The sequence below is a fragment of the Diabrotica undecimpunctata genome, chromosome 2 (genome assembly GCF_040954645.1).
Source record: "Diabrotica undecimpunctata isolate CICGRU chromosome 2, icDiaUnde3, whole genome shotgun sequence".
In the NCBI taxonomy this organism is placed as follows: domain Eukaryota; kingdom Metazoa; phylum Arthropoda; class Insecta; order Coleoptera; family Chrysomelidae; genus Diabrotica; species Diabrotica undecimpunctata.
In genome coordinates, this window is record NC_092804.1 from 116,527,478 (window position 1) to 116,545,998 (window position 18,521).

Sequence of the window (18,521 nt, forward strand, 5' to 3'; positions counted from 1 at the left end):
AAAATGCTATTTTCATTACTATCAAATGGGATTATTAAAGTGGTTTGGAGTTCGAAGTTGTCTTGGGAAGTGAAGATTTATACCTGTCGCCTAAAAGTTAAAGTATGGTAATATTCGTCGCCGGGTATTCCTGCTTTTAACAATTAAACTGGAGATGCCAGTTGAAAACCAAGATTTTTGATAGTATCCGCTACCACATCATGTAGAATACAAGGGGAAATGTTTAAGATATATATATATTTAGAACCAATACCGTCACCTAAGTACTGCCTTAACATAGTGGAATAGCTTAAGATTTTCAGCAGCATGCATCACTATAGCTTGTTCTTGTTTGGAAAATATGACTTAGGAGTCGATTTCACTACAGAAACATAAAATATGAGGGAGTTTGACTTAAATTATTGTTAAGTGTATTATGAGACATCGTGCAGAATTAAGAACTATTGAAGATCTGTTCAATTTATTATCGCTCTTGTAGTCAAAAGTAGAAAAATGTTACCACTAATATTATTTGATTTTAACTATTATCAAATTAATTTTTAACCACAATTCCATATTAGATGTGCCCACGCCACTGGTGGGCAGGACTAGTTTTTCGCTGATTTGTTCGATGTAACTAATAATTATTTGCACCAAAAAATGTAAATAAATATTTTAATTACTACGTTAAATTGTCTAAGTTTATAATAAAAATAAGTATTACTATGTTTTATCGATAGCAAACAGATCGAAGCACAAAAAGATGTTTACTTTATTAAGTACACGCTCGGACTCGAGAAATGTAGCTAATATTATTAAATATACTGTATTTTAAATACCTAATTGCAAATATTTGGATGAGTGAGTGACAAAAAACGATAAAATTAAGATTGAAATTCTGGAATGTCATCAACTGATGGCAAAACCAGAATGCATAGATGTATGTCCAGAACAACATCTGTCCATTTTCTTCACCTTTATTATGACAAAGAACTGAAGAAACGGTGCCCTCAGTCTCAGACTGCTGTTAAATCACCATAAAGTACTAAGAATCCCTCAGCTTGGTATGAGGACTCTACGCAATGAACATGCATGGAAAATTAGACAACGATATTAAAGATAAAAGTAATGGTTATTGTCTAAAAATAACATCACAGTCTATTACTCCAGTAACAATGATCCACAACAACATCAGACAAATCAGATGCCGAAGCCGAACAATTCTACAATCAGATCAAAAAAATTCTCAATTCGCCTAAAACAAACTAAAAGTTATCTTAATGGGTGACTGTAATGCTCAATTAAATATTCCTTTATATGAAATTAAACGTTTCGACTAAACGATTAATTGTGCGTAAACATGCTGCAGGAAACAGTTTCAGATCCTCTTTAATGTTAAAGTTGGTTCAGAAGTTGTCCCAAGAGTAGGAGGGTCTTTGGGGTTAGGAGATCATAATGGAAGCGGGTAACTGATAATTTAATTTTGTGCATGCAGAATAACAATTCGTTCTTAAAAATTCTTTTTATAAATTCCACAATAGAACTGTTTACACTTAGGCATCGCCAAGCGACATTTAGAAATCAAATAGTCAGTAACTCAAATTCCTAGTAAAGCACATATTTTAGACTTTTTTGAATAAATCAATCACCAAGCCAAGACCTGCAAACAGAAACCTGTTGTAGCAGAGTATCGGTGGGAGTAAACTTGCAAAATTGTACCAAGTAAATAACCCAGTATTAAAAGACCAATAGAATAAAACAAATACAAATTCCGCCACACAGTCACTCCTCAAACAGGAGGACAAAAGAATAAAGATCAAACCTTGGATGACTGAGGATATTTTAAATCTTATTAAAAAACGAAGATTGGCCAAAACGCTTCCTCGTCAATGCAGAGAACTTTAGATGCAGAGAAACAATTAAACAAAAAATAAAAACGACTTAAGAGAACCAGCGTTCAATTACAATGAATCAAATTAATGTAATTTCACATCATTGGCTTAATTTTTCTTTTTTAAATAGATATTTTAAAATTAAAGTATGTCAAAGCTATTGTAATATGCTGAAAAGGGTGTTTCGTTTCATAACTATAAAGTTCACATACTATTGCAAAATATATTACACGTGTAGTATTTGTACTTAGATGTCGGTAAATTTGTCATATTCATTTTATAAGACCGAATTCTGACCAACACAATAATTTACTGCTAATTTATTACAGAAAGAAAAAAATTATTGCTACACAGCGGTGTCCGAGAAACAATGGGTAAGTTTACGGTAAATCTAGCATAGCCATAGCTATATTTAGGCAACAAAAAGGGCTACAGGACTGCATTGCTGTTATTCGGTACATTGACTAATCTCCAGAAACTACCCCATCATCACCTAGCGCAAAACTCATGCGCGGAAACATCGAGATATCGGCCAAAAACGATGAAACTAAGAAAAGTTAACCACAAGGAATTAATTACCAATTTAACGCTGAAGTTTTACGACAAGAAACAATTTATTGCTAAAACCGTTTCCGAGAAACAATGTTTATGCTGTCTATGGTAAAAATAGGTAGCTATAACTATATCTTCGCAATGAAAAGTGCTACACTGTCACTGGGTTTGATCTGCTTGGTTTATGCCACGCTAATCCCGGCTAATCCAGACGATCGGTCCAATAAGGAATCTTCGTGGAGGTCACCTCCTGGTGACTTCTTCGTGTTTCTGGTATCCATCCATTGCTTATGCTTTTGTTTTACAATTTTTATGGCAATTACAAGCTCTTACCAAATTTTTATTTCTGGTGGTTTTACAAATATAAAATATTGTTATCAATTAAGTAGTATAACTAACGCTATGTTCGAAATTCTTCAACTTGAAGGCAATCATTTAGAAGCAATATATGACTTTAAGAAACAGACAGCAAAAAAAGAAAAATAAAAGAAGCAACCGTCATTTTACTTAATAAAGAAAAATGTGTAGTAAACCCATGAATAGAATGTATCAGGCTTTGGTTACCAATAGTAAAAGAAGTCAGCAACAAGAACATACCAACAATAGAAAGTGATAGACATACCATCTACAATTTAAGTATATACTATATTAACACCTGTCGAGTTTTGACGTGAAAAGTTTTTTTGTCGGCCAACAAGCCTACACACAGACCAACCGTCGGGCCCGACGTTGTTGGTCATGGCAGTTGGATGGTGTTGTCGTTTATCATTGCGCCACACACAAGTAAATTAAAATTTTACATTTTTGTCATTTCAATAATTATTTACATCGTTTTATTATTTCACTAATTAGGCAACGCTAGAGTCGTGATTTTAACAGCTGATCAATGACGTAAAACAATTTTAGTAGGAAAAACCTAGAATACTAAATAGAAAATCATAAAGATAATATTAAGAGTCATTAACCAGAAAAGTATTAGTTATTGAATAATTTATAAATAAATAAATAAATATTGGTCTAATGATGTCCGAAAACAGGTATCTGCGTCATATGAGTATTTATAAAGATGGATGTATTAAAAAACAAAAACATATAAATCAAGTTATTTCTGTATCCCTTGTAAGGAGTAACGTTTCTGATAAATGTATAAACGGAAAAAGTCGAGAGCTCAACAAACCACAAAATTTAATAGGTCTAGAGTGCACAAGTTTATGTGACTGTTAAACTGACACTTATATTAATATATCAATAAAATTTAGATATTTCATTGGTAAACCACTATATATTTTTCCACAAAACATCAAATAATTATAATATATAGATTTATTATACAGGGTGTTTTATTGGAAAACGAAAACATTTGGTACACATTAATTTAATCGAACACATCGTACAATAGGTTCGGAGAACTTACACTTATACTGAGACTTTGTCTTTTTAGTAAGAAAATGCCTATTTTTTTATGGATGGTCATACGTCGCACAAGGTATATAATTAATTGCTCTTTACTCTAATGCAACCCACATACTCCAGTCAATGGATGTAGCTGTGTTCCATTCGCTTAAGCAAATGTGGCGTCAAAGTGCTCATCAAAGTTGCTCGTCAAAAACACACACTAGAACCTCTCACACTACAAATAATCGAAAATGGGTTTAGTGGACTAGTTCCATGGAATAACACCCAAGTAAAAGTATCAGAAGATAAGACACTATTAACAGCCAACATAAAGTACCACCAAGAACAGGAAGACAGAATGTTTTTGTCTGCTCTTGAAAAAAAATTGGAAATGAAAAATTAAATTTGTTTAATCAAAATTATGGAAATTGGGAAGGGCCATTAGGATACTACTCCTTATATAATCTGTGGAAGACGATAAAAGTTGACGTAAGAAAACCGGAGGTAATAAAAGCGACACTCTATTTTGTTACTATTTCGCCACAACAAGATCCAGTTTCCTATCTCCCTAATTCAAAAAACATTGCTGATACTTTCTTTTTAAGACCAGTTGATAAGACTGAACTCATTCAAACAATTCGTAGTATAAAAAGCAAATCGTCCTGTAGTACAGATGGATTATCTATTAAAATTTTCTAAAATCTTCCGGATAATGTATTGGAGGTCATCGTCTCGCTAGTAAATGATTCCCTTGAAAAAGGTACATTCCCTAACTGCCTAAAGACTGCCATCGTTATTCCTCTTCATAAAGGTGGAGACAAATCTGATGCCTGCAACTATAGACCTATTGCCTTGTTACCAGCACTATCAAAAATTATTGAAAGGCTTATAAAAGTTCGACTTATGCCCTTTCTCCTTAAACATATTATTTTATCGCAAAATCAGTTCGGCTTTTTGTCTAATAAATGTACTAGTGATGCCATGTTTTCTGTGTTATATGAGGTATATCTATCACTAAATAGTAACCTCTTCTCCGCCACCGTTTTCTGCGACTATTCCAAAGCCTTTGACTGCGTAAATCACGACATTCTATTAAAAAAATTAACTTTCTATGGAATTCGGGGTGTGTCTTTGAATTGGTTCAAAACTTACTTGGTAGGTAGGTAGGAAACAATTGGTTAGAATAAAAGACACCGACTCTAGTTGTAAAGACATTGAGTGTGGAGTACCGCAAGGTTCAGTATTAAGTCCCATTCTTTTTTTACTTTTCATTAATGACATCACTTACTTGAAAATTAAAGGGAAAATTTTTCTATTTGCTGATGATACCAGTATTACTTGGAGCAGCTCTAATATTTCAACGCTTCATTCAATTATAACCGCTGATTTGCTTATAATCAAGGCTTGGTCAGACTTCAACTTACTTAGCTTTAACGTGGATAAGACAGTAGCATTATCTTATAAAGGAGTCATTCAACCCTTGCTTTTGAATGAAAGCCAAATCAGTATCGTTAATTCCGTGAAATTTCTAGGTATTCTTGTCGACAGCGATCTTAAATGGTCCTTGCATACTGACTCCTTAAGGAAGAAACTAGCCTCAGTTTGCTTTGCAATAAGATCTGGATCGAAGGAACTAAATTTATCTTCTGTCAAAATGGCATATTTCTGATTGTTCGAGTCCCATCTTCGATATGGGCTTCCATTTTGGGGTTCTAGTACAGCGGCCCAATTTGATACTATTTTTAAGTTGCAAAAAAGAGCAATTCGTTATCTATTTGGTATCAAACAAACAACTCATTGCAAGACCTACTTCAAAAATCACGGAATTTTGACGCTTACCTCTTTATTTATTTTGGAAACGGTTTGTTTGATTCGCAAGCATCTAAACATTTTTCCCGATAGACCTGATCATGGCTACACCATTAGAAATTCGGATTGTAACGTTTATTTATCGATCCCGTCCACTCAGCTAGTAAAGAATTCTATTCTATATAGTGCAAAAAAACTTTATAATCAGCTTCCAAGAGAAATTAAATCCGCAACATCTTTCATTAAGTTTCGTAAGATGGCAAAAATCTATCTCTCTGAAAGACCATATTATTCAGTTGACGAGTTTCTTAATGTATAATAAAGAAACAAAATTAGTATTGTTTATAATTACATTTGGGTGTCACAAGCAGTGGCTACACAAAATGTCTCATTTGTTGTTGTCTGTACAAATTATGTAAGTGATACAATAATTTTACTAATTTAAAATTGTATTGTTCTGTTTTTGTATTATATTTGTTTTTGTTTTATACTGTTTTATGTTTTTGTACTTTTTGGCTGATTTTTTTTTTAGCTTTGTCCATTAAATTGTACAATAATTTTCAGTGACAAAAAAGCATATTTCTATTCTGTTACGTTCCATGATAATAAACATAAAACTTTGTTTTTAGGAAACATAGTCAGTGGAATAAAATCAAGAAAAACCTACAGAAGAAATAATTCCAGAAGTAGAGGAAACGAAACAGGCAGAAATAATAGAACATCAAGAAAATGTTCTGAAATACCAAAACTGCTAATAAAACAGAATGATAATAGAACATCTGAAGAAAGAGTGGAACTACCAGCTGCAGAAGAGCCAAAACAATTAGATGTAACACAGAAAAGGATGATACATTTGCCATTATTAATTAATACCATCCCCATTTAAAAGAGCTTTAATGTAGCCCGAACCACAAAAGATGGTAAAATTAAAAAGAAGGAGAAAAATTGCCGGCAGTAGTTGCATCTCCGCAAATGTTAGATTATTACAGGAAAAAAGAAAAACAAAAAGTGGATGCCCAAAAATTAAAAGATAGCAGCAAAAGACAGAGGGAAATAAAAAAAATAGAAGAAAAAAAAAGGAACAAAAAAAGAAGAAACAGAAAATTGAAGATGATGAATCTTCTGATTCCAATTCTGATTTTGGGGATGTCCCTGCAGGAGTCCGATATCTCTCATTGGGATGAAAGAGGTGATGAAGTGGAATACGTTACAAAAGTTAATTCTATAAGAAAAAGCTAAAAGCTAGGGGCTTTATGTTAAGTGAAGTTTAAAGATGGAAAATGTATGGCATCAAATTTTGTATATCTTTGCAGTATTTAAAAAATTATTCACCTTCACGATCTTTCTTATTGAACCAAAGAACGATATCAATAATACATTAAACCCTATTATTAATAACAAAATATTGAAATGGCTTGGTCTCTATAAACTTTAAATTGCAGCGTTGGTGGCATAATAAACGAAAATGTTGCATAACATCGTGACAACTAAATGTTCGGACAATTCAAGAAATTAATATTTTAATATGGGGTTACATCGTCACATGGGGTTACATTGCACATATATGGGGTGAGATTTATTGTAAACCGAAGAACAAACGGCCTTATTATTGACTTTAAAGCCTACAGTCAAAGAATGTGCTATTTGCGCTTAAAAGGAAAATTATTTAATTACAGTTTGATCAATACACATGCCCAACTGATGACAAACCAGAGGAAATAAAACAACAGTTCTTCGAAGACCTAGAGCAAGCCTACCGGAAATGTCCCAGAAATGACATTAAGATTTTATTAGTGACATGAATGCAAGGATAAGACGAGAGCGAGTTTTCATGCACACGATAGCAAAGCATAGCCTACACAACATCAGTAGCGATAATGGATTACGACTGATAAACTTAGCAGCAGTACTCAATATGACAGTCGCTAGCACCTATTTGGAACACAATAACATACACAAGGTAACCTGGACCAGAACAAGTTCGGTTTAATGGAATGCCAGACAGATAACGACTATTACTGGACCAGAATAAAAGAAGACATTGAAGCAGCAGCGAAAGAGGAAATAGGAACAAATTTGTGCCCGTAGAAATCATTGGTTTGACGATGAATGCAAGAATGCAACAAAAGAAAAAAATGAAGCCTGCAGAAAGATGCTTACCCGACGAACTAGAACAACTGTAGAGAATTAAGTACCAGACAAAGAGAAGAGAAGAGGATACACAAAAGAAAAAAATTAAACCACCTAAATGAGGATCTTAAATATAAAGAAAACCTCAACACAGAGAACGAATTCAGAGCATTCTATAAGAAAGTTAACATCAACAGAAAAGAATTCAAGGCAACCACAAGACAATGCAGAAGTCAGAATGGCGACCTATTAACAACAAAGAAAGATGTATTGAATAGATGGGTGAAATACTTTAACCAGGCACTTAATATAGAAAAAGAAGAAGAAAACCTGGAAGATGAAAGAGGTGAGATAAGGGGAACAGATGAGAGGGAAGAGGAACCACTAACGATTCTTGCAGTTACAGATGCAGTTAAAAAACTAGCCAGAAACAAATCGCCCGGAATAGATAATCTCCCAGCTGAACTATAAAGAAGGTGGCCATGATACCATAATGGCATTACAGCAGCTTATAAAAGAAATATGAACACATAAATCCCTCCCCAATGAATGGAATATTGGAATAATTTGCACCATACACAAAAATGAAGATATCTTTGAATGCTCTAACCACAGAGGAATTACGATTCTAAATGCAGCATATAAAATATTTTCCACAGGATTATGTCATCGTATGACACCATATACAGAACGGATAGTAGGAAAATACCAGGCTGGTTTCAGAGGTGGTAAATCGACAGTTCATCAGATTGCAACCCTGAAACAAATTTTGGAAAAAACACTGGAATATAGCATTGATACTCATCACATATTTATAGACTACAAAGCAGCCTACGACTCTGTGAATAGAAGAGAAATGTTCAAAGCAATGTAAGAGCTAGGAATACCAAATGAGTTGGTAAATTTAACAAAACCAACTCTTGAAAACGTTAAATGTAGAGTATGAATTCATGGGGAACTGTCTGAACCTTTTAAAACAAATAACGGGCTGCGCCAGGGAGACTCTCTCTCCTGTATACTGTTCAATCTGGCTCTGGAAAAAGTAATACGTATATCACAAATCACAACCACTGGTTCAATATATAATAAATCAGTGCAAATCCTGGCCTATGCTGATGCTATCAATATTGTTGGGAGAACAGAAAACGCTGTACGAGAGGCGTATGTAGCATTAAACGAATCAGCTACAAAAATGGGTTTAATAATAAAAATCAACAAAACGAAGTATATGAAAATAAGCTCGTAACCACAAATACTACGACCACTTGTTATAGAAAACGACGTCATCGAAGCAGTGAACGAATTTGTATACCTGGGAGTGCTCATTAACACTGAAAATAATACTACCGCATAGATAAACCGCAGAACTTGCACGGCCAACAGCTCAATCTCCTCCTTAAATCCACAATTATATCGAGAAATATAAAAATAACGGTCTACAAAACAATAATACGCCGTCTTAACATATGGTTCAGATACCTGGACTCTAACAAAAAATAATGAAAACATGTTAGGATGTTTCGAAAGAAAAGTACTAAGGCGAATTTATGGAGCAGTGAATGACAATGAAGTGTGGAGAAGACGATACAACTTCGAACTTTATAGAATATACCAGGAACCTGATATCGTAAAACATATTAAGATAGGACGTCTGAGGTGGATAGGGCATGTAATGCGGATGGAACAAAATGACCCAGCTAGAAAAACGCTCCTTGATAGACCCATTAGACAGAGAAGAAGAGAAAGACCTAGAACAAGTTTCCTTGATAACTTCGATGAAGACACGAGGAATACGTGCCTGGCGGAGAAAGGCGATGGATAGGGACGACTGGAGAGAAATTATTGAGGGGGCCAGGACCCACGTAGGGTTGTAAATATGAACGTTTTCAATCAATTTTAGTTTGTCCGAACATTTAGTTGTTAGGGCTCATATGTATGATTGTATTCAAAAGGCAAAATAGAGATGAATACTTCACATATAAATATTCCTACATCATATGTCACGACACTCGTACACACGCGAACGTCTACGAAGAAGGAAATAATACTCCAAGAAAAAAAAACAACAACATCTAATATAAGAGTTGCTACTTTCATTTCGAGATGTAAGTTTGATTCATAAGTTTGATATTTGTATCGTTGATGACAAGTTACACAGTATAATAATAGAACTGGTTCTGAAACTGCTTTCTTGTGGCATATCTAATTTAAATATTAAAGTTTGATGGGGTTAAGTCACAATTGACTGTAATGAAAATTACATTTTTAAATAACTAAAGGTTGACATTTGGACTTCCACTTCGGAGTGGAAGTCAAAACGCCAAATTGTCAAACAAGATCAATTGTGGCTTAATTCCATATAAATATATTTAAAATAATAGAATTGTTCAAATATAGTATCATTTTATAGTAAAAAATAATCTAAAAAACGTGGATTTTCCTCTTGAACATTTTCGAGCAATGTTCTTTTTACATTAGATTACAAGAAGTGAAATAGCATCGTTAATTGAAAAACTGCATTTGAGAATTAGTTGGAACAGTGCACCGTGAGAAACAACTGTATTATACTTAGTTCTATCAAAAAATTTGATTTGTTCGGAGTATCCAAGGTACTAACTTAATGAAAAAAGTTTTGTGAAGGCAGACCAATAACATAAAAAATAGCAGCAAACATAGATGCTGTATGACAAATGATAACCACAGATGAACACGTAACATAATAGGAAACTTAATTCAATAATGTTTGGACACTGATATCTTCTTGTTCAGGTGACTGTTCTCTTCTAGCGAGGGTTGGCCAGGACTTCTGCACATTATTTGATATTTCTTAGCCACATCACGGACATTCATATGAAATAAGTAAATTTTACATAATCACCTGAATGCGAAAACCGTATAAACCTCGTGTAACATGCTGCAACAAAACACTTAAATAATTTTATTCAGTGACATTAAAATTGTTATAAGACATTTAAGTGGCGACGAACGTTCGATTAATGCATACAGCCAGAAAACTAAGTAACAACTCACGATGTGGGTGATCCAAGACGAAGCAAAACCAACAAAAGGTACGCGATGTCGTAGTTATTAAAACAAAATAATTGACAGTTTTGTAATATGGTAAAACAAATGCGGAGTGGTATAGATACAATTGTTTACCTGAAATTTTCTCAAATATGAACAGAAATAAAATAATGTCCATCATTCTGCACACTAAAATCGTGGAATTTCCCAACCTCCGGAGACTCCTGACTTAAATCTTAATGATTTTTTTAATTTACCAAAAGTCAAAAACCAATTGTGTGATTTTCTGACTGGAAAAAATATTTTAACAATTGTTTTACCGGCCTGCAAAAGTGTATAGAATGTAATGGGGAATATTTTGATAAACAATAATTATTTTTTTATAGTTATTGTTATAGTTGTAAGTTTTTGTTTTCTTCCATTCTGAAATTAATGTCTCGCAATACGTGCATTTGATATATTTAACAGATAAACAATTATAAATACTAAGTAAATATAATAAACAAAATATAGTTAGGTATAATGAACAAAATATAGATACATGCATAGAAAACTTTCAAGGAATGACAAATAATTGCACCTGTAGTCCGACACCAAAACTATGAATTACGGGCAAACTAATATTGTGAAAACAAGTGCCTTAATAATATTGAAATAAAATAAAAAATACAATTTAGACACGTAATTGTCGTTTTTGAGACAGAAGCTATGGAAAAAACTTTACTGTTTGTGGATTTAAAACAGGTGATTCTTATACAACTGTGAATACTTATTGAATAGGTAAACAAAAAAAAATGTAAGTAACTAATTTATATTTTTGTTGGGAACTGTTATTTTTACATTTTTGTAGTAATGTTTATGTTATCTTAAAATATGTAAAACGTGTCGATTTACATCCAGTGTGAATTAATAATCCATAAAAATAAAAGAAACTATTAAAAGTAATGAATACATAACCTCAAAATTATTTCACAATTGTTAACAACATTGTTGGTTTTAATTGTTTGATGTTATGAAAAACATAATTAAAAACTCAAACCTGTGTACAGCCAGTAAAATGGGTCTTAATGTGCTACAAGACTTTTAAATTCAAACAATCCAATAATTTTAAAATTCGCACAACTTCAAAACTTTTTAAAACTTCACTCACAATCACAATGATGACATAAACCTTAACTTTTAATGATGTAAATCACTTAAACTCATAATCTAAACGACAATTATACTAACCTAGTCATGCGACACAAAACTCAAAATTTTCTTTACTAAAAATTCATCCACCACTTTTCTACCACAACTCGTCCGCGATTTCGAGCAAACTGACAAGATCGTACACATTCGCCTTTGCAGAAGCTCGATCGGTAGTTCTCGGCCAAATTTGTTGCTTTGCACGTGATAGACGTTTAGAGGTGGAGAAATCGGAACAAATTTATTGAAGTTAGCCTATCTAAAAAATAATTATTGAATAATGTTAGTTAATGATTTCTTTTAATATATTTGCATTAGGAATCGATATATTAAAGTCTCATAAATTTTAATAAAACTATTTTCTGATTTTTACATAATCTTTATGACAACTGGTTATTTAAGAGAGCATGTCTATGTCTATAGGCTGAATGGAGAGATGTTTGCGTTTTTTGGTATTGATTATGTATAAAAATGTATTACTTTTTTCATATAATTTATTTATAATTTGACCTAAGCATTATATCTAATAAAGACAGCACTCCTAAAGGCGTAGTTATAGCATAAAGAACGCAGAGTTATTTGAGATGCAGATGGTGAACAAAAATATCACTGGCTGTATTGGTTGATTCTATAAATTTCGTTAATTATTATATAAGTCGTCGGGACTTTGGCAGATCTGCTATCTATAAACTTTCTGCTAACAACTGATCTACCTTTTATTTGGCTCTGATAAATTCGAACCCTCCCTTAACAAGAGTAAGTAAGTAAGTAGTTCGAGTAGTTCATTGAGACCCATTTGGTTAAAATACAGAATCCGCGACCTTAATCGCCTGTCTGATCGAACTGCTCACTCTAATTTTTAGTTATGGGTTCAGACAAGTCAATCATTTCTGACTTCTCGTATGGGCCATATTTTTGTGTGTAACGTCTAATGTTTTTGACATATCTTTTCTTTCTGTCCATCGACTTAGAATCTATGTAGAGGTTGTTTTATCTTCCGCATATCTGACTACTTTTGGATCTTCTTCGATCCCCTGAATTGTATATCCAATAAAAGATGGTATGCTAACTAACTGGATGTCACATGACTAAAAACGACCTCACTTTGCCCATATTGTCATAATCGTTGTGTCAGATCGTCTATGATTGTTTACGTTTGTTGTTTTTAGAATTTTTGAGTTTTAATACTTTTATAGTAACTATACTATTATATTGTGATAGTGCATAATAATAGTTTCTTGTTCTCAACGTAGTTGCAGTAGCAGTAGCAATGTTGATAAAAAATCTTCTGGAATAACGTTTCTTAGGTTAGTATGCAAATGAGTAAATAAAGTAATGGCCCGTACTTCAGAGAATAAATTAATAGTATGTATAAAAATCTTAGAAGTAACGTAGATCAGTTTCATATGAGAAACGAACGTCTACGAAGAAAAACCAAAAAGTAGAAGATGTTATTGAAGCTATCGCAAAATATAACTAGAAATGGCCAGGATATATGGCACGAGAGAGCGAAGAGAAGTGGACAAAAAGTATTAATAAGGTAAGTAATATGGTAAATAACAAATATAAGTTATTGTGATTGGTTATAAAAGGGAAGGTGGAAGGAAAAAGAGGACCGGGGGATGACGCACGACGGCTTGGTTAAAAAATTTAAAGCATTAGAGTGAAAATACATTAATAGATCTTTTCAGAACTGCTGCAGACAGAGTAAAATGGGCTGTGATGATCACCAATATCCTTAATGGATAAGGTACAGTGAGAAAAAGAAAATACGGATATTATCTAACTCATCTGATTTATTGTTTTTCATGTCTAAAATCTCTGAAGTAACTTCATTAAATTTGAATGAATTGTCAAGAAATTTTGTTTTATCTTCCGCATATCTTTTTGGATCTTCTTCCATCCCCTGAATTTTATATCCAATAAAAGATGGTATGCGAACTAACTGGATGTTACGTTTGTCAAACTTGTGGCAGGGCAGGCTCACAGGGTCATTTTTTTAAGAGTTACAAGTAACGCTTTTTTACCAGCTCTACAAAGGCTTCATAATTTATAGGTGTAGGATCCAACTTTAGAAGTTTCTTATAAACCTTTCTCGATATATCATGCCACTTGGCTTTTCTGAAATCAAGTCGTCTTTTAAAGGATCCGGTTTCTAGCTTTACTGCATATAGTAATTTATACAGGATTAGTCTGGACTGTGTTCTACTTGTTGGACCCATAAGTGATTTAGTCATTAGTTTAGCTACCCTTTCGTTAAAACATGTTTTTTAGGATTTTCCTATCGGTATTTCTCTATCTCCCCTATATAAAACTTGACATTTTTGAAGTAGATTTTTTTTTCATTTCCTTTTATATTGCTTCAACTGAGATTTAAACTACTTGCTTCCAGTATTATTTATTCAATATAGTTCCGTAATTTGACACAACTTACTTCATTGTAATAGTAAAGTAATTGTTTTAGGCTCATTGTGGTTTTAAAAAAAATAAAGTCTTCTATCAATAACTTGGTACCCAAGGAAAGGACAAAACGAAAAATGTTTGTTTGCATGAATTGAAAAATTGCATGAAAATTTGGATTCAGGTTCTACTTACCCTCCACTTCACTTTTAAACTTGTGCCGTTGGTTGCTTTTTATTTTTTAGTGGTGAAAACTACCTCTATTCTAAAACAAAAGGGGAACAGTAGGCGGTAATGTAGATTAGCGCTGAGCTTCATACTATGTTTTCTGTATGTTTAAAATTTAAATATTATATTTCAAATTAAATATAGAAAGTTTAATATTTATTTATTTTTTATATACACATCAAACTAATCTAGGAAACAAAAACAAAATACGAGATTACAGAACGATTTCAAAAAATTTATATGTAAATTTATATTTAAGTGTCTAGAGTATAAAATAAACACCATTTTCTTATAATCGCAATAGCTCTTAAGAAAATTAAAAGAACTCCATGGTAGAGAAGTCAAAAAATGGTAACAAAAAAAAATAATAAAACTAATTTGTTGTTCGTTAATTCCCATCAAGATACTCTTAAGGTTAAGTTAGTACAGTGTATGACCCACATGGTTGTTGATTACTATCCTACACCTGTAAGGCAAACTCAAGATCAGATAGTCAATGTCTTGCAGCGGTAACCTGTTATACCTCATTGAAAGGCCCTCAAACAGTTGCTTCTTGTATTAAACGCAATATTTTGTTGTAAAATGCGTCTGTTCAATATGTCACATACATGTTCAATTGGGTTTAAATCTGGCGATTGTGTAGGCTATGGTAAAAACTTCGAGTAATGTTCACAAGACCCTGGCAGTATACAGACGTGCATTGTCGTGCATTAATTGAAATTGGGGACCAGCTTGTTATGCAAAGGGTTCAACGATAGGTTCGAGGATAATATCACGTGTATGCAAACTTTGAACAGCCATATCCAATTTTTGTCTTACAAAAATATCAAAATGTTCAAAAAATCAATACCTAAATCTTTACGAAAGTAAAATTTTTTTAATTTAAATCCAATTTTTTTTTAAATACGCGCTTTGACCGGTTAAACGTACAGATCATATAAAAAATACATAAGTAAAGTAACTTGTATAGCAGTAACGAATAATTTTATTTGGGATGCTAATTAGGGAGTGATTTGACGATGTTTTCACCAAAAAAAAAAACACACTCTTCTGAGCGTAACTGGCTTACTTTTGATGCTAGAAACTAAAAAAAAAAACAAAAATTAAGCTTTTTACACTTTTAATAAGTTTTGATTAGTTTTCCCGAAAAAAAACATTTTTTAGTTATTTCACGTTGAAATATTCGATTTGGAATTTAAAAAATATGAACCTACGTTTCATAAGTTACAACTCTGCTTCTACTGGGACTGCAGACTTCATAAGTATACTTTTTTTTGTTTTTTTTATGAGTTACATTTTTGCTAAAAATATTTTTTTGATAAAATACTAACTTTTTGAATTATTTGTGGAAAACCGCCTAAAAACTTTTTATTTTGAAAAATAAACATTTCCGCAAATAACTTAAAAATTATTGACTTTGAGAAAGTCTCTATACAACAAAAGTTACTTAGAATTAATCAATTTATCCATTTCCGGATTTTTTGTACATATTTTTTTTTCATCTCCGAGAACGGATGGTTTTCACCCCCCAATTAAAAGCAACCCTGGCGTAAGTCCAAAAGTGAAGTAGAGGGTAAGAGGAACCTAAATTCAAATTTTCAAGCAAATCCGTCGTGACGAGAAAAATTACACTCCAAAACGGTCATTCACTGGCGTATATGATTTAATTTGTTTTAGTCTGTCGCTTAATTTTCGGAAATGACGGACGTTAAGTTTAAAACACACTGTATTTGTAAAAAATATTACACCATTCTACACATTACGTCTAGTCTATAAATTTTTTATATGGGTACATAACCATTAAGTAGATACTGCTACCTTACAAAGTAACTGGTGCATTATTAAGTCCCATCTTTATTAAGTATATTCTCACTGATAAAATTCTTGGTGGACGGTGTTTTAATACGATTAACGACTTTGTGTATTTCCGGTTTAACGACCTTCTACGCAAGTACTGCCTGTCCAGGTGTATACTTTTTGTTCCAATGAATTTTAGTTGACTGCAGAACTTTGAAATAAAATTATTGAATGAAATGAACATGGCTAAATCTAAATACTTTACAACCAGCGTGTGTTGTAGGTATTACTTGTTTAGATAAGCTGTAAGGATTTGTGATTGTTTTGTTTCTGTTTTGTTCACGAATTTTATGTTGATTATGTAAAAGAAAGGGAGAACGACCAAAGGAAATGTTTACTGTACGTAGGTTAGTATAATACCCTTTTTATTTATCTACCTGTTAACGGAGAGGAGGTAGGCAAATTTATTAAATAACATGTTAAAATCAAGGTGGCCCTGAAACCGCACTTTCTTGATTCTTATTTCATTTATCTGATGTGTAACTGAATATCCTTGACAGCAAAATACACAATCATAACAAACCAGAGCCGGCTTAAGTAATAATGAGTTTCCCAAATTTTGAAACCAGTATTTGATACGGTAGTTAAAATGCTTTAAATTAATTATTTGGTATTACATCTTCTATAACATAGGAGCGCAAGCTGTACCAACCTAAAGTGTGTATTAGTCGATTGTGTCATTAGTTATTGATTAATTTACAGTAGGTACATGTTATTGAAACATTAATAATTGTTCTATATTGTCCAATCAAAAAGGGTAGTTATGTCATAGCAATCCGTAGAAAACACAGCGATCACAGGTTTCTTAAATGCCCAATACATAATATAATTATGTTCAGTGTTACCATAGGTAGAAAAATATAATTTATTATGAAAGTAAACAGAATTTACATTATTTATGATACTGATACTATATTTTGGGAATGCAATGCTTCACATACTCCTATTAAAAGCTGCTTCAGGTCTTTTTTATTTATTATAGCTTGTTTCTCTATGATCGGAAGTCTAGTTAACTTAAATTTTAGATGAGAAATTGCACCCAAAATAGCCTGACAAACTTCCAATGTCGACAGTTTTGCAAATCTTTTCTGGAAGGATATCTTTAATTGCACTAGTTATTATTGTACTTCCACCAAAATTGAACATTATGTTTGGTATTTTGAGAAAGTTTTTAAAGTGGAAATCGAAACGTCAAATAAACTTAATTTTAAAGTAAAAATGTGGCTTATTCCCAACAAAAATGTAAATCTCACCAATCTCTTATACGTGTTTTAAGGTCTACTTATCATCAGAGAGACGTGAGAAGACTTAAGTGAAACTGAAAACTGAGTCAAAACGTACTAGCTAGTACAGCAATTATAGTAAAATAATATACCGAAGTATGCATTTAGCGACCTCTAACTAGAAAAGATGAAGTGAGTGTCGATAGCGAATAAAGTAAACTGTAAACCTAAGCCTAATTAAGCTATTCAGGGCGATGCTTTTTCTTTCGGTCCCCCTAACTTTGACCATTTCATTGGCGATTCACGGTCTTCAGCTAATCCGAATAGTTGTTCGGCACTGCATATTCCTGTCTAATCGCGAATGTTATTGAGTCATGACATCTGCTTCCTTCCAATTCCGCTGCAGCCCTCGATTTTACCTTTAATGATAAGCTGAAGGATTCTGTACCGGTCTCCTCTAAGAACATGTCCTAGATATGATTTTTTTTTCTTATTTTAATAGTTTTAGTTATTGGCTACAAACTAACTAGTTTGAGTTATTCCATTGTTGGACGATGCTAGGAATATTTTCCTAGCCGTCATTTTTGTAACCTTTTCGTCGAGTAAGAACGATAAACAAAATAAATGTATATTTAAAAATAGACGGTTGCGTTTAGATTCAATTCGAGTCTCTCAGTTTCATGTCTATTTTGCCTATTCATTTATTTCATTTATCGTCTGCCGTTTTTAGTCCACTGCTGAACATAGTCATCCTGTAAATAATTCTATTGCATCTGATCTTGAATCCAGTTATGCTGCATGCGCTTGATATCGTCTGATCACCTGTTTGGAGGACGTCCTCTAT

The 18,521-nt window shown here is 32.7% G+C and overlaps 2 protein-coding genes across 12 annotated transcripts in view; one reads left to right on the plus strand and one right to left on the minus strand.

Annotated features, from left to right (window-relative positions):
- Trpm (transient receptor potential cation channel, subfamily M) overlaps nt 1-12,094 on the minus strand; it is an 888,877-nt gene extending 876,783 nt beyond the window's left edge. For 10 of the 11 annotated variants that reach the window (XR_011950088.1, XM_072523326.1, XM_072523332.1 and 7 more), the window contains exon 1: nt 12,012-12,094. The gene's annotated coding sequence lies outside the window, so the exon portion shown is untranslated. Of the gene's footprint in view, nt 1-11,820; nt 11,939-12,011 lie in introns of those variants that run through there. The other variant, XM_072523323.1, reaches the window with a different exon arrangement.
- A 4,507-nt stretch (nt 12,095-16,601) lies between these two features.
- Mthfs (methenyltetrahydrofolate synthetase) overlaps nt 16,602-18,521 on the plus strand; it is a 38,908-nt gene continuing 36,988 nt past the window's right edge. The window contains exon 1 of the mRNA XM_072523335.1: nt 16,602-16,801. Within this exon, the coding sequence (XP_072379436.1) occupies nt 16,785-16,801 (17 nt within the window). The 5' untranslated portion in view covers nt 16,602-16,784. The remainder of the gene's footprint in view (nt 16,802-18,521) is intronic.